Below are 13,702 nucleotides of genomic sequence, written 5' to 3'. Positions count from 1 at the left end.
CGTTTAAAAATCAAAACGAGGCACGGGTGTTTTTATATCGCTGTATTTCTGAAGGAAGACTATCTTTAGAAAATTTTCGATGTCATTTTCATTTCATCTTGCATGTTATATGCCTGATAAAGCAGCGTTTGTGAGCTCAGTGCTGATTTGTGTACAGCCTTTACTGGGGAAACCTCTGTTTCTACCGCTTTAAAGCACCTCCTGCTGGCAGAGAATGAATTTGGATTTTCAGTAAATCCATCTGATTTACGCAGCAAACATATTTTGCTTGTTATCAAAAAATAATCTTCTCTAAAGGGACTACTTAGCTGTTGTCATTGATTCTATTTGGAAGTCTACCGGAAGTTAAGTTAGGGCCACAAAAGCACGCATGCGCAGTAACGTTTGTTTATGTTGTTGCCGTTGAAACCGTCTATAAAACATTACATATTATATCTGCTAATTCAAAGATGAAGTGTGTAGTTTTTTTATTCCACTAGTGGCACCAAATGCAAAAATTATAATTGGAATAAAGGAATGGTTCACCAAAAAATGAACATTTGCTGAAAATGTGAATTTCTTAATCAGAAATGATCTGGAGAAATTCAGCATTGCATCACTTGCTCACTAGTGGATCCTCTGCAGTGAATGGGTGCCGTCAGAATGAGAGTCCAAAAAGCTGATAAAAACATCACAATAATCCACAACTAATCCACACAACTCCAGTCCATCGGTTAATGTCTTGTGAAGTAAAAAGATCCATGTTTGTAATAAACAAATTAATCATTAAGACGTTTTTAACTTTAAACCATTGCTTCTGGCTAAAATATGAGCCCTCTATATATAACATATTCTCCAGTGAAAAAGAAAGAAGAAACAAACTCATCTCCATCTTGGATGGCCTGAGGGTAAGTACATTTTAAGCAAATTTTCATTTTTGAGATAACCGTTCCTTTAAACATGCATTTTGCATTTTCTCTGTATCATATTTAAAATATAAACAGTTCACATGGGTAACAATAACAATGCTTACATGATCTAACAATCTGTTTTCATTTTCCCTCTCATGCTCGAAGAACTTGTCCAGGCCATGGGCTTTAAAAATACGCTCAGACTCATCAGAGAAAAGAACAGCGTCGCCATCAAATGCCACTCTCAGCTGGGTCTCAGACACCTCGATTTGTTTTTCTGGCATAAACATGGTGGCTGCTGCAATCCCTGTAAGAAAACACAAAGACAAAGATAAAGCTCACCAGCCTAAAGGAAAAAGCAGTGTGATGAATGACATTTAAAGGGTGTCCTTTAAAGACATTAGGACCCATTAAGCCTCAGTAAAACAAATAGGTCATTGGATTGTTAAGTCGATCTGGAGTTCAATGCGTTCCCCACTTCAGTTAGTTTTATTTAGCTTATTTTATATACACAATTATTTCTGCAATAATTAATATGATGCTCGTGTGCTCAAGGGTTCATTTAATGGCAAAAACATTTTAAATGGCAAACTGCAAGAGCAATTCCTTTGGAGTCACCATGACCACTAAGTAATTTGGCACTTTTCATCATTCAAAGTTATTGACAGGTTACCTTTCAAACACTATTACAAGTCTAATATCTGTAAGGCACACCTGTTCATGATTTTTAAACTGGTTTCTTGGTAAGTTCACTTCATATGGTTTTGCTATACTTTGTATGTCATTGAGACATGTACTTATACCAATTCTGCATCATATACTATAACTTTTACTCACCATTTGTGAATTCAATTTGATTAAAACATTTTACGCAACTATATTTGGCTGGGAAAAACTCCTATGAATATTGTATTTATTAACATAACATCAAAGGTCTCTTGTTAGCACTTTGTGCACTGTTTGTTGCACAAAAAATGTCACATTATTCCTTTGATTTAATGAATGTAATTGTGCTACAAGATGAAGTACTAGGCAGTTGCATGTGTTATCAGATATTTACTGTGTACTAACCTTCAGCGAGGGCTTCCTGAACCTTTTCAGCATCAGCAGACAAATACAAGTTTGTATGCCATGCTTTCAGGTACCCAATGGGGCTGCTACCTCCTGTCATACAGAACCGCTCAATGAATAGATCTGGGGATGAGAGAAGAATATTAAACAGCAATTAACATTTCATGAGAGCCAGATATTATTACATTTACATTTACATTTATGCATTTGGCAGACCCTTTTATCCAAAGCAACTTACATTGCATTCAAGCTATTGTTACACATTATTCAGTTATTACCATATCCAGCACACAGTCATGCTTTTTTTTTTAAATGTTTTTATTTAGAATACACTCTCAGAATATTTTTTTTACAAAAGCTGTTCTGAGGCAGTACCCTTTCAAAAGGTACACCTCAGTATTTTATTTACCCATAAATAAAATACATTTTGAAAAGGTATGTGTGATTAAAAAAGAGCGTTGATCTGTAAATATAAATGTGGCTGATTTGGCGGTCTGTGATTTATAGGGACACCTAGTGGTGTGTTTGCAGTTCTGAACAAAAACAATGAATTGTAGAAATGCTCTATTAGCATTTAACCATGATTATTTTGTTTACAGAGATAACGCCAGTATTATTCAGCTGTCACGACTCACGAGATCTCAAAATGGGCGCTCTTATTTCCATATAAAATAAAACAGCTTTTATAGCTGTTATAGCTGTTATAGTCTTCCTTTCACGTGAGTACACATTTAAATACATTTATCAAAAGTGGTATTAGCTAATTTATCTGTAAAACCTTTTTAATGAATGGCCGTTAGAAAAGAAAATAGGCTTTCCTCAAGTTATTTAAACAGTGTTTAAACGGTCATAGTCTTCACTTAGAAGATTTCACTATTTTGACACCTCAGTTATGAATTGTTTACCAGATGGAAAGCTTGGATAATGTGCTCCTTTTAGCCTTTGACACATGGGTGCCAGCTCAGTAAGACATCAGCAGCAGGTTTGATTTACATGACATGTCAAGCCAAGTTTGGCCAGGAGTAAAAGAAGGGATAAGGTACAGTCAGCTGATCAGTATAGTAAAATGAACCCCCATCAGCATCCTGGTGTAGAGTGGTGGGGTCTTGTATCATCCTGAAGGTGTTTATTTTGAGATAATGATAATAATTTTGCGATAGCTCTACATTATTACACTTATTATAAGACTACTCAATCCGAGCAGCTGAGTCCTTAGTAATCTTCAAGATTTGGCTAAAAACACATCTCTTCCATCTATATGGGCAGTCGTGGCCTATTGGTTAGAGAGTCGGACTTTGTAACCCAAAGGTCACAGGTTCGAGTCTCAGGGCCGGCAGGGATTGTAGGTGGGGGAGTGAATGATCAGTGCTCTCTCACACCCACAATACCACAACAACTGAGGTGAGACCCTTGAGCAAGGCACTGAACCCCCAACTGCTCCCTGGGCATGTGTTCACAGTGTGTGTGTGTGTGTGTGTTTGCTCACTTCTCACTGCTGTGTGTGTGCACTTGGATGGGTGAAATGCAGAGCACAAATTCCAAGTATGGGTCACCATACTTGGCCACACATCATGTCCTTTCCTTTATTTGACCCTCTAACTCTAGCACTCTCTATTCTATTTAGGCTAACTGAGACTTGTCATAGCACTTGCATATCATTGCTCTTTTGTTGATTTTGATTGCTTCCATTTTCCTCATTTGTAAGTCGCTTTGGATAAAAGCGTCTGCTAAATGACTAAATATAAAACGCAATGTACTTGGCAAATAAGTGAATCGACATTAAATATTGATTTGAGCTATTTTATCACTTAAAAAATGAAACTGCTGAGTGCAGTATATGAGACATGAAACTAGTAGGAAACTGGATGACGGGAACAGTGTCAAATATACAGTTTAGCCTCCTTATACAAAAATATGTGACCTTTGACCAGAGGATGCCATGACTGACCAATCAGAATCAAGTATTCCTGAGAGCCATTAAATAACGAGATATATGCAGGTAAGAGATGTAAAATGAAGCTCAATTAAATAAAAAGGCTCAGCTGAGAGGAAATGCATTGAGCTTAATGCTATGTGATTGGCTGATGACACCTCAATATCTGTGACATTGAGGAAAGCAGTAAAAATATTTTCATATCATTAATTGATATTGCTAAATAACTATAAAATGTTTTAATAAAGTATGAATATGATTATTAGTGATGTGTATGCATCTAGGCTAACAGGGTTATTGTTCTCCAGTGAGATTAGCTAAGAAACATGAGAGACATTTTCAACACTCTTGATATTTTAGATCAAATAATCCTTCATGTAATCTGATTGGCTCTTGTTTCAAAGCACCCCCCCAATAATTATTGGGCTTTAGATGAAAGAAAAATAGGTCCATTCTTATTTGTTGTATTCTTTGTATAATTTTAGCTTTCTTCTTTGCAGTGATGGATTTTGGAACTATTGCGGCATCAGACTCACATTTATCATCTAACAAACATCTAACATTTTCATGGTTCAGGACATGAAGTTCTGACTTCAAATGGTTTTTGAAGCGTCAGTTCATATCCGCATATTTGTTGTTTTGTCCAAAGAGAGGCCAAAGGATGGAGAGAAGTTTGTTTTTTCTTCAGTCAGCCACCGGAACGATCAAAACCAATCCAGCTGGGGCGCTGAAGGGAACTGAGCAGGAAGTGGCTGGTTTGTGATACAAAGGTTAGAGGTGTCACATGCATCTCTGTGGGAAGATATGATTGGCCAACTGGAGATTTATCTTCTAAGAAAACATTTGCATTGCCAGTTTTGTGTCCTCAGAATCATGTCGTTCCTTTGTATCCCATGCCTTTGACTTATTGATTATCAATAATATAGCATAGCAGTGTAACATATAGCATAACATTTTACTGTTTTGTTGTTTTTGATTCCATGATGAGGCACCTTTATTTCTTTCTTTTTATTATTATTTTTAAATTAGTAAATGATGACAGTTTTCATTTTGGGGTGAACTATCCCTTTAATAATTAGCCTATCATCCATTGTCAACACCGATCACCCAAGGGTAGCATTTTTTGCAAGAATTGACATTTATGACCATTTACATGTTTGTGGAAAGTATGAATCCAGGTTATTAGAAGGTCAGCAAATTATACTTACTGTGGTAGTTGATGGTGTTGATGAGTCTGATGCCTACATGAGCATGGTTGTAGGTTACCAGCACAATATCAAAAAGCTCCTCGCTGTCTGGATAGAGCTCCCGCAACCGGTTATTTACTGTCTCCAGTGCCTGAGGAAACACGCAAAATAATCAAATGAAGTAAGTAGTAGACAGTGAGAATATTGCAGTCAATACTGATAAAGGAATAGCTCACACAAAAATGAAAAGTTGCTGAAAATGTACTCACCCTCAGGCCATCAAAGATGTAGATGAATTTGTTTGTTCATCGGAAAAGACTTGAAGAAATTTAGCATTACATCACTTGCTCAGCATGAGAATAAGAGAATGAGAGTTCAAACAGCTAGGAAAAAAAACATCACAATAATCCACAAGTAATTAAGTTTACAACATTTGTGTTTGTAATAAACAAATTCACCATTGAGATGTTTTAAATTAAAACTGTTGATTCCAGCTAAAATATCCCTCTAGCCATAATATTGCTTCTCCAGTGAAAAAGTCATCTTGCCAGTCCAAAACAATTCTAAACAAATATGTTGGTGGATTTTGCTGTAAGAGGACAACAGGGAATTAACTATTTACACTGGAGGAAGCATTATTATGGATTATAGACTCATATTTTGGACAGAAGTAACTGTTTAAAGTTAAAGCATCTTAATGATGCATTTGTTTATAAACGCGCAGCTTTTCACTTCACAAGACGTTAACTGATGGACTGGAGTTGTGTGGATTACTTGTGGATTATTGTGATGTTTTTATCAGTGGTTTGGACTCTTATTCTGATGACGGCACCCATTCACTGCAGAGGATCCATTGTTGAGCAAGTGATTTAATTTCTTCAGATCTGTTCTGGTGAAGAAACAAACTCATCTACATCTTGGATGGCGAGTGAGTAAATTTTCAGCAAATTTTCATTTTTGGGTGAACTATTCCTTTAAGGCAATGTCTAAAAAATAACTCTTTATAAATTGATAATGCATGATATTTTATTGTGCATTATTACCTTAACAAATGGGAATGCTGGGCCTGGAGCAAAGGGCTCATTTTCGTGCTCCACCTGATACCTGAGGTACTCCTCTATTCCTTTCTGCTCGAACACCTTCTGCTCTTTCTCTGTGCGGAACAGAACCCGCGATGACACAGCAATGGTGACCGCATTCTCTGGTTTGGGCTGAAGAGAGATGGTGAAAGAGTGAGACATTCACTGTGAGACATTCATTACAAATGTTGAGCATATAACACACTCTGTTTGTTAAAAGCATGTGCACTGATTTCATAAAAGTGGTCTATATGACTTGTGCACTATCACAAATCTTCTGAAGTCAAAACATAGCTTTGTGTGACAATTTTTTTAAATATATTTTTCACTATAATAATCTTCATCTCCATCATAGCTCTTGAATTCCATTTGAATATGAGTATATTTACATCTAACATATTGTATACTGTTAATTTTAGTAAATTTAGTAGTTTTATTACGTTCTTTTGTAATTTAAAAAAAAAATAGTTATATTTATTTCAGTTTTAGTTGTTTTTGTACTGTAACTTAAATGTATTTTATTTCTGTTTTTTTATTTTATTTCTATTTTTTTAAGTAGATTATTTTCATCTATTATGTATATATATACAGTGTGTGTGTGTGTGTATATATATATAGTTATTTAGTTAGTTAATCTTTACTTTAATTAACAAAAAAACTATTTTTAATAGTTTTACTTTTGGTGTACAATAACAACACTGTTCAAAACAAGAACCAGTGACATTTAAGATCATTGATTTAAAACCTGGCAAGACATATCAAGACCGATAGTTCACCCAAAAAATAAAATTCTGTCATTGTTTACTCACCTTCAAGTCATTTTTGGGTGAACTATCCCTTTTATGCACCACATTTGAATATACATAAGCACACACGAAGGGAGAATTTATTGAATAACAATGCCACTAATGTATCACATAACTTCAGATGACTTAAAATATAGCTCAGAAGCCATATTGACCACTCGTTACATAAAATGATGACAATTATTTTCATTTTTGGGTGAACTATCCCTTTAAAAAGAGCCAGCAAGAAATAAATTCTACAGAGTGCATAAAGCAGCTGAAAGAACAGTATGAAATGCAATAGTCATCTCTCCACAGCAAGCAATCATGCGTCATTACAGATTATCTCTTAAAGTGAGAAGGTAGAATAGTGTGATTAATGAAGAGCACATTAGGATCTCTGGTTTCAGAGTAGATCGGACAGGACTGGATAATTTGAGATTATCATGGTCATCACAATAGCTCTTTCCCCAATTTTATTGTTCAGTCAGTATTTCATATGCAGCCAGTCACAGACAACTAAATGTGATCCAGTGATACAAAAATTCATTTCCAAGTAATGCTGTCAACCTGTGTTATGTAATTTAGTTGCCGGTGATGCATCAGGTGGTATATAGTCAGTAATGTGATTCACAGCAGCAGAGCATAAAACAAGTACAGTGCCTATGTATAGTCACATGGCCACACATCAACTGAGTATGTCACAGGAAGAGCAGGGCTAGTTAATTTTGGAAAGGGGCTACCGCATGACGCAGACCTCTGTTCGTGCTGTTCAACACGCCCTCAACCGAGCGACAACCCTCCAACCCCAGACATGTACATGCCTGGGGGGTTATGGGAAAAGGACAAGCCTGTGTAAATTGATCTGTGATGAGTTAACAGTCTCTTTCCCCAAAGAACCGGAGAACGATTTGCCATTCCAGATGAGTCATGTCGCATCGTGTCTCTCGCTCGTGCTGGGAGATCCTGAGAGGTTTGAGCAGGACTGGGAAATGTTTGAAGATATAGGGTATTTCAGGTGGTTGTGGAAAAGAGACATCACCAGGAAATGAGAGTGGATAAGTGACCACTGCATTACAGAGGGAATGGGGCCAGAATTGAACTATTCAGCACATTGCTAGAGGGAACATTTACTCTAAAAGTCCTTTACAGATCAGGAAAAGTGAACATTGACCTGCTGTTTAGTATATGTCCTAACTGTTTAAATTGCAACTTTGGTGCCCACTTACCAGCTATATGTGATATTTTACTACAGATATTAGAGTTTTCTGAATCAGACAGAAACAATGCAAAACACAGGGAAATGAGTAAATGTTAAGGGGGGGGAAAGTTGTGAATATGCAAACAATTATAGTGTTTCTGGAAAAAAAAAAATTTATTTAAGAAAGAAAGAAAGAGAGTTATTGAGAGGAAAGAGTCTGAAGTGTTTTTTCTAGCTATGTAAAATTTCTATTTGTCGGTAAAAAAAATAATTTTAAGAAACACAACAAAACTAAATAATCGCATATGACTATCAAAGTCTATAAGTTTATAAAGACAAGTTAATTCATTCATTAAAAAAGTGTAAACCCTGATGACCATTGTTATTAAAGCTTCTGAAATTATGCATTTTGATCATTTGAGTTTTTATACATATTTTATTTAATTATTCAAATATTGCCACTCCTGGTTTCTGTAAATAAAATAAAAAGATAGCAGAAGTGGGAGGCCTTCAAATATTGTATTTGACAAGTGGGGCCATGGATACCAAAAGGTCGAGAACCGTTACTATAAACCATATTTTAGTGAAAAATATTTATTTATTTATTCAAATTTTTGTAATATATTCAAATGTTTTTTTTTTTCAAATGTTTATTTTCATATTTTTATTCTGCACTATTTCTAAGTCACTAAACAAATGCATAAATTTGTGAAATTCATGATAATTTTTCTGACTGCCAAATAATTTCTATAATTATATACTGTACATTTGTTGGAGTGTGTGTGTGTGTACTTGTTTATGCTACATTTTGGGGACCAAATGTCCCCACAAGGATAGTAAAACCTGAAATTTTTGACATTGTGGGGACCGGCATGCCGTGTGTGTGTGTGTGTGTGTGTGTGTGTGTGTGTGATAAAAAATGCATTAAAAAGGATTTTCACTTCACTCTTCGTCTTAGATTTTTGGACACCACTGTGTGTGATATTGTGGTTATGCTACTTATTCTAATTTTTCATTCTGCCATTTTCTGCCTTTCATGTGTGGTCAATCACAGGAAATCACAATTTCTAATGCATACAGCAAAAAATGTTGAATGCATTGCACAGGCACGTGAAAACTTAAAGCCGTATATCTCTTGCCTTTAGTTAAACACCACTGGCAGACACACTGACATATCTACTGAAAGACAGATATGGATTTCGAAATGAATTTTCTTTGCACCCAGTAATGTGACATAAACACACTGTCAAATGTACTAATAGCACCATCAAACTGAGCTCTTAAAATGCATTAACGTATTTATTTGTGTAAGTCCATATTGTGAGTCAAAAGGTCATGCGTTTAGCAGCGCAAAACAGAACAGATTGTTAATGAGACGGCAGAGATGAAAATCTGCATGACCCTTTGAAAATACTTACAAAGAATATGCCTCCCTCCACCTTCCTGGCCCGTCTGACAGGTCCCTTCATAAAAATTATAACATTTCATATCAACCTCCACGTCACAGGCATACAGATTTGTCTATTATGTAATGCATATCACAATACATATATGTTCATATGGATGAGATTGCCATAGTTGGAAATAAACAGGAAAACACAGGTGGGGCAGAAAGCAAATAACAGACAAGCCTTGTTGAGAAACGAACCAGCAAACAATCCTATCATGGTGACCAACAACAATATTGGAAAAACTGCTTCTGATTCAAAAAATAACACTGTATTTCACTAAGACGCATTGGTAAGTGATATTGTAGTGCTTTGGAGGAGCTGTTCCTATAGAGGGGTTTAGTTCTCCTGTGGAGATGTGTTATATAAACCGTGTGCTTGAAAAAGCTCCTCAAATGCTTGCTCAGTAGTATGCAGTGTTATTCATGGTTCAAACTCTTGATATAGAGACACTGGCACAGATACAGTTACAAACACCACGGGGGCTTCAAGATTGAGTATTAGTAGCAGCTCCCGGTAAATAAACTAAGTAAACTCTGTGTTTTCTTTCCCTTTGACCAAGCCGAAACTGAAACCCAAGCCATACACTGAACATTCCTTAAAAATATGAAGTGAGCATAGAAGATACCAGCACTCTTCAAAAATGTGGTTTTGTTGTGGTAAGTCTCATAATATTGGAGCAATTGTCCATTTTTATTTGGAAACGGCCTTGAGATTTCACAATAAATACCAGTTGATAGTAAACCTTTTACAAATCATTTCAGAGATCATTTCTGGCTATGATATTGACGAACTATATGCAGATGCTTTGCAGATGTGCTTTGGATCAATGCCATATTGAAAGGTTAACTATTTTCCCAATGGGTGTTTATTAGCTAACAAGTCATGGAGCTTTAATGCGAAGATCACAAGTGGACAATTTTTTTTTTATTTGTCAAGAGGCATTTTTAATCAGGGTTGTTTAAACAATTTTAAAAAATCAATATCAGGTTGGGATAAATAGTTTTATTATTATTGTTGTTGTTGTTAGGGCAAGTTGTCCTGTGCTTTTTATTGTACACCGTTAAATTTTCTTTTTTATGTTTTATAATAAGTCTTTTGAAAGAAGAATAAAGTCAAAAATGTATCAAAAAATAAAGTAAAGTAAAACAGTAATATTGTGAAATATTTCTACATTTTAAAACAACTGTTTTCTGTTATAATTTTCAGCATCATTACTTCAGTCTTCAGTGTCACTTGATCCATCAGAAATCATTCTAATATTACTGATTTGCTGCTCGGGATATATTTTTTTTATTATTTATTTAATGTTTATTCAAGATTCTTTCATTGAATAGAATGTTCAAAAGAACACCCTTTATTTGATTGAATTAGATTTTTGTCATAACAATGTAAAAGTCTTTACTGTCACTTTTGATCAAATCAATGCATCCTTGCTGAATAAAAGTATGAATTTCTTTCAGAAAGGAAACATCTTACTGACTCCACACTTTTGAATATAATGTCTGTTGTAATTTTACAACATTTATTACATAAACAATAAATGTAAATATTTAAATGTATATGTTTGTATATTATCATTTATATTTTGCTGTCTAATGGCAGGTTCCCATTTTGACAAATTACACTCTAGTGTACATGCAGTAAATGAACTGTAACGCCTCTGGTCAATAACGCTGGAAATATTTAACAGTTTTTTTTTTAATCAAGACTTTAGTGTATGTAAGACTGCAATGTAAGATTTTAATGAGTCTGTACAAAAAAAAAATCACTCACTCAAATAATATATTTTAATATAATTTCCATCACTTGGCTAATGTGGGTTCATTCATACAGGTCAAAGTGGCAGACTTTGGGGTGGTGACTTTCTATACCCGCAATGCTGGGAACAGGAACCATGAATCACTTCTGGGTCAGTCTGGGGCAAGCAGTGCAAGTGTTGGAAACAGGAGAAAACAAGAGGAGAACAAAGAGGAGAATGGCATTGCAGGTTATTAATAGATCTGGAAAAGGCCAGTGACGCTTAGAGTAAGTATAGAGCTAAAGGCTACGGCAGAGAGGGGAATTATCCACATGGTGTTGACCAGCTGCCTGTTGCACACACTGAGCTGCTTTTATGTCTGTTAAAGTGACTGTGCCATTTAATAACAAGTTTAAAGTTCTCTAAGTTACTAAACAAATGCACTAGGCCAGACAAAATCTCCTATTATAAAGCTCTGCCCTTGGCAGCAGTGTCACTATTTTATTCGCCATGCACAACATATGACATATGGCATTTTCGATATCTTTACGGTGGTGTTAGCAGAGTCTAAATAAGCAGTGGACGACTTAAAATGAGCTGCACCTGCTGTACCTCCGATGGCATTATCTCCTTACATTAGTACTGTTACCTAATAGTGCTATCATCCCCTCCTTTCCCATGAAACCTGTTCTGTTTCTGTTTTACAAACACTGACACCACAACCAGGCATCACAACATAAAAGGCTATGCTCCTCTTGTAATTATATTTCATGTAATTATGCTGTTCTGACAAGCTACAGATCAGTATGAAGGGAAAGTGACTGGAAATGCAGCTGGAAAAAAGGCACTGAAACATGTGCGCTACTGTATGTAAACATTCCACGCACTAAATAGCCCACAAAAGTGTGACCTCACCAGAAAAAGGACAGAAGCGATAGGAAAATTCACATCACAATGAATGTTAGAGTTGTCTATGCAAATATGATGCAAAAACTGAATGTGAATTCACAAATGGGACACTTACTGATTTGGGCTTCTTTGTAGAACCTACATTTTCATGGATATCCTTGCTGTCGTCCCAGGATGCTTGGCTATCACCGTTTGAGGCTGAAGGGCAGGTGTTGGGCATGGCGTCTTGCCCCTTCATGACCTGAACAGGGTCAAGACTCATTCTCCCCAACTCTTCTCATTAACGGCACACTTCTCCAGGGCTGTATCACGCTGTGCTGTTCTCTCAGTTCACATGCACAGCCTCTCTTCCACACACAGTGTATGTCTCCAGCTTTAGGTAGAACAGTATCCGATGCTATATTCCTGATTCAGTGTCTAATGATAGTGTTGGCTTTGGTTCTATGCGGCTATATCCTCTCTGCTCTGACGTTCTGCCTGCAGTCTGCTGCTGTGACGCGGTATGTGCTGATATCTACCCCTTCTCTCTCTTCCTCCCTCCCCACTCATCCCTCACTCATGCACATGCCATCCTCCTCGCTTTCCCTCTATTTGCTCTAATCTATCTGCATGTGCTCTCTCTCCCTCTCTCAAAATATAATATTCTGATTGGATCAGCATCTTCCAGCCAATGAATAATGGGCTTCCCTGACAGACAGCTAATCCATCCCCACAGACACATACACAGACAGACAGACAGACAGACAGACAGGTAGATAGATAGATAGATAGATAGATAGATAGATAGATAGGTAGGTAGGTAGGTAGGTAGGTAGACAGACAGACAGACAGACAGACAGATAGATAGATAGATAGATAGATAGATAGATATCTTCTCGCTGTCCCCTTAATGTCATTGTAATGGGGCAAAACAACCCATAACCCAATAATCAGTTGCTAGGCAGCACTTCAACCCCATGTACAACCTTGCCAGGGATTGGCTGTTTAGTTGGCGCCCTGACAACAGCCCTGGGGCCCAGAGTGACAAACTGTCCACACTGTCCAGTGGTTGGCTGCCCTCTTCTGGGTGAAGGAGGAATTATATTCTCATTCAAGGATTCCACAATATTAGAATGACATCTAGATATTCAGCATTGCAGCGTGTGAGTGTGATATTGCTTACAATAAACAATATTCGGTAATATAAGTTTTGGACAGTTAGTTTTGTGTATTTGCACTTCCTATTCATCTACAGAGTCACTCTGGGCTTTTCATTTCCCAATTTGGTGCACAAACCAACTCTACGTAAACTCTGCTCCTGGCTCTCTATGTATACCGCTGGTTTATGAACAAGTGGAGTGATAAAAAGTGAAATGGCCCATTGTTGTATTCTGAAACACTGCTCAGCCAATCATAAACAGTCAGAAACTAACTAATTGTACAAACTGAACACCATTAGGCTATATGTTTGAATCTGCA

The 13,702-nt window shown here is 36.5% G+C and overlaps 1 protein-coding gene across 2 annotated transcripts in view; it reads right to left on the bottom strand.

The window, feature by feature from the left end:
- LOC107724290 (cytosolic 5'-nucleotidase 1A-like) overlaps nt 1-12,830 on the bottom strand; it is a 14,249-nt gene extending 1,419 nt beyond the window's left edge. The window contains exons 1-6 of one of the 2 annotated variants that reach the window (XM_016533143.1): nt 12,360-12,830; nt 9,565-9,609; nt 6,125-6,292; nt 5,103-5,232; nt 1,962-2,084; nt 1,013-1,197 (exon numbers count right to left, since the gene is read on the bottom strand). In XM_016533143.1, coding sequence (XP_016388629.1) covers nt 1,013-1,197; nt 1,962-2,084; nt 5,103-5,232; nt 6,125-6,292; nt 9,565-9,609; nt 12,360-12,506 — 798 coding nt within the window. In that variant the 5' untranslated portion in view covers nt 12,507-12,830. The remainder of the gene's footprint in view (nt 1-1,012; nt 1,198-1,961; nt 2,085-5,102; nt 5,233-6,124; nt 6,293-9,564; nt 9,610-12,359) is intronic. The other variant, XM_016533144.1, reaches the window with a different exon arrangement.
- Nucleotides 12,831-13,702: the final 872 nt, after the last annotated feature.

The sequence above is a fragment of the Sinocyclocheilus rhinocerous genome, unplaced genomic scaffold (assembly GCF_001515625.1).
Source record: "Sinocyclocheilus rhinocerous isolate Xijiao unplaced genomic scaffold, SAMN03320098_v1.1 scaffold574, whole genome shotgun sequence".
NCBI lineage: Eukaryota > Metazoa > Chordata > Actinopteri > Cypriniformes > Cyprinidae > Sinocyclocheilus > Sinocyclocheilus rhinocerous.
This window is presented reverse-complemented; position numbering and strand designations above follow the sequence as displayed.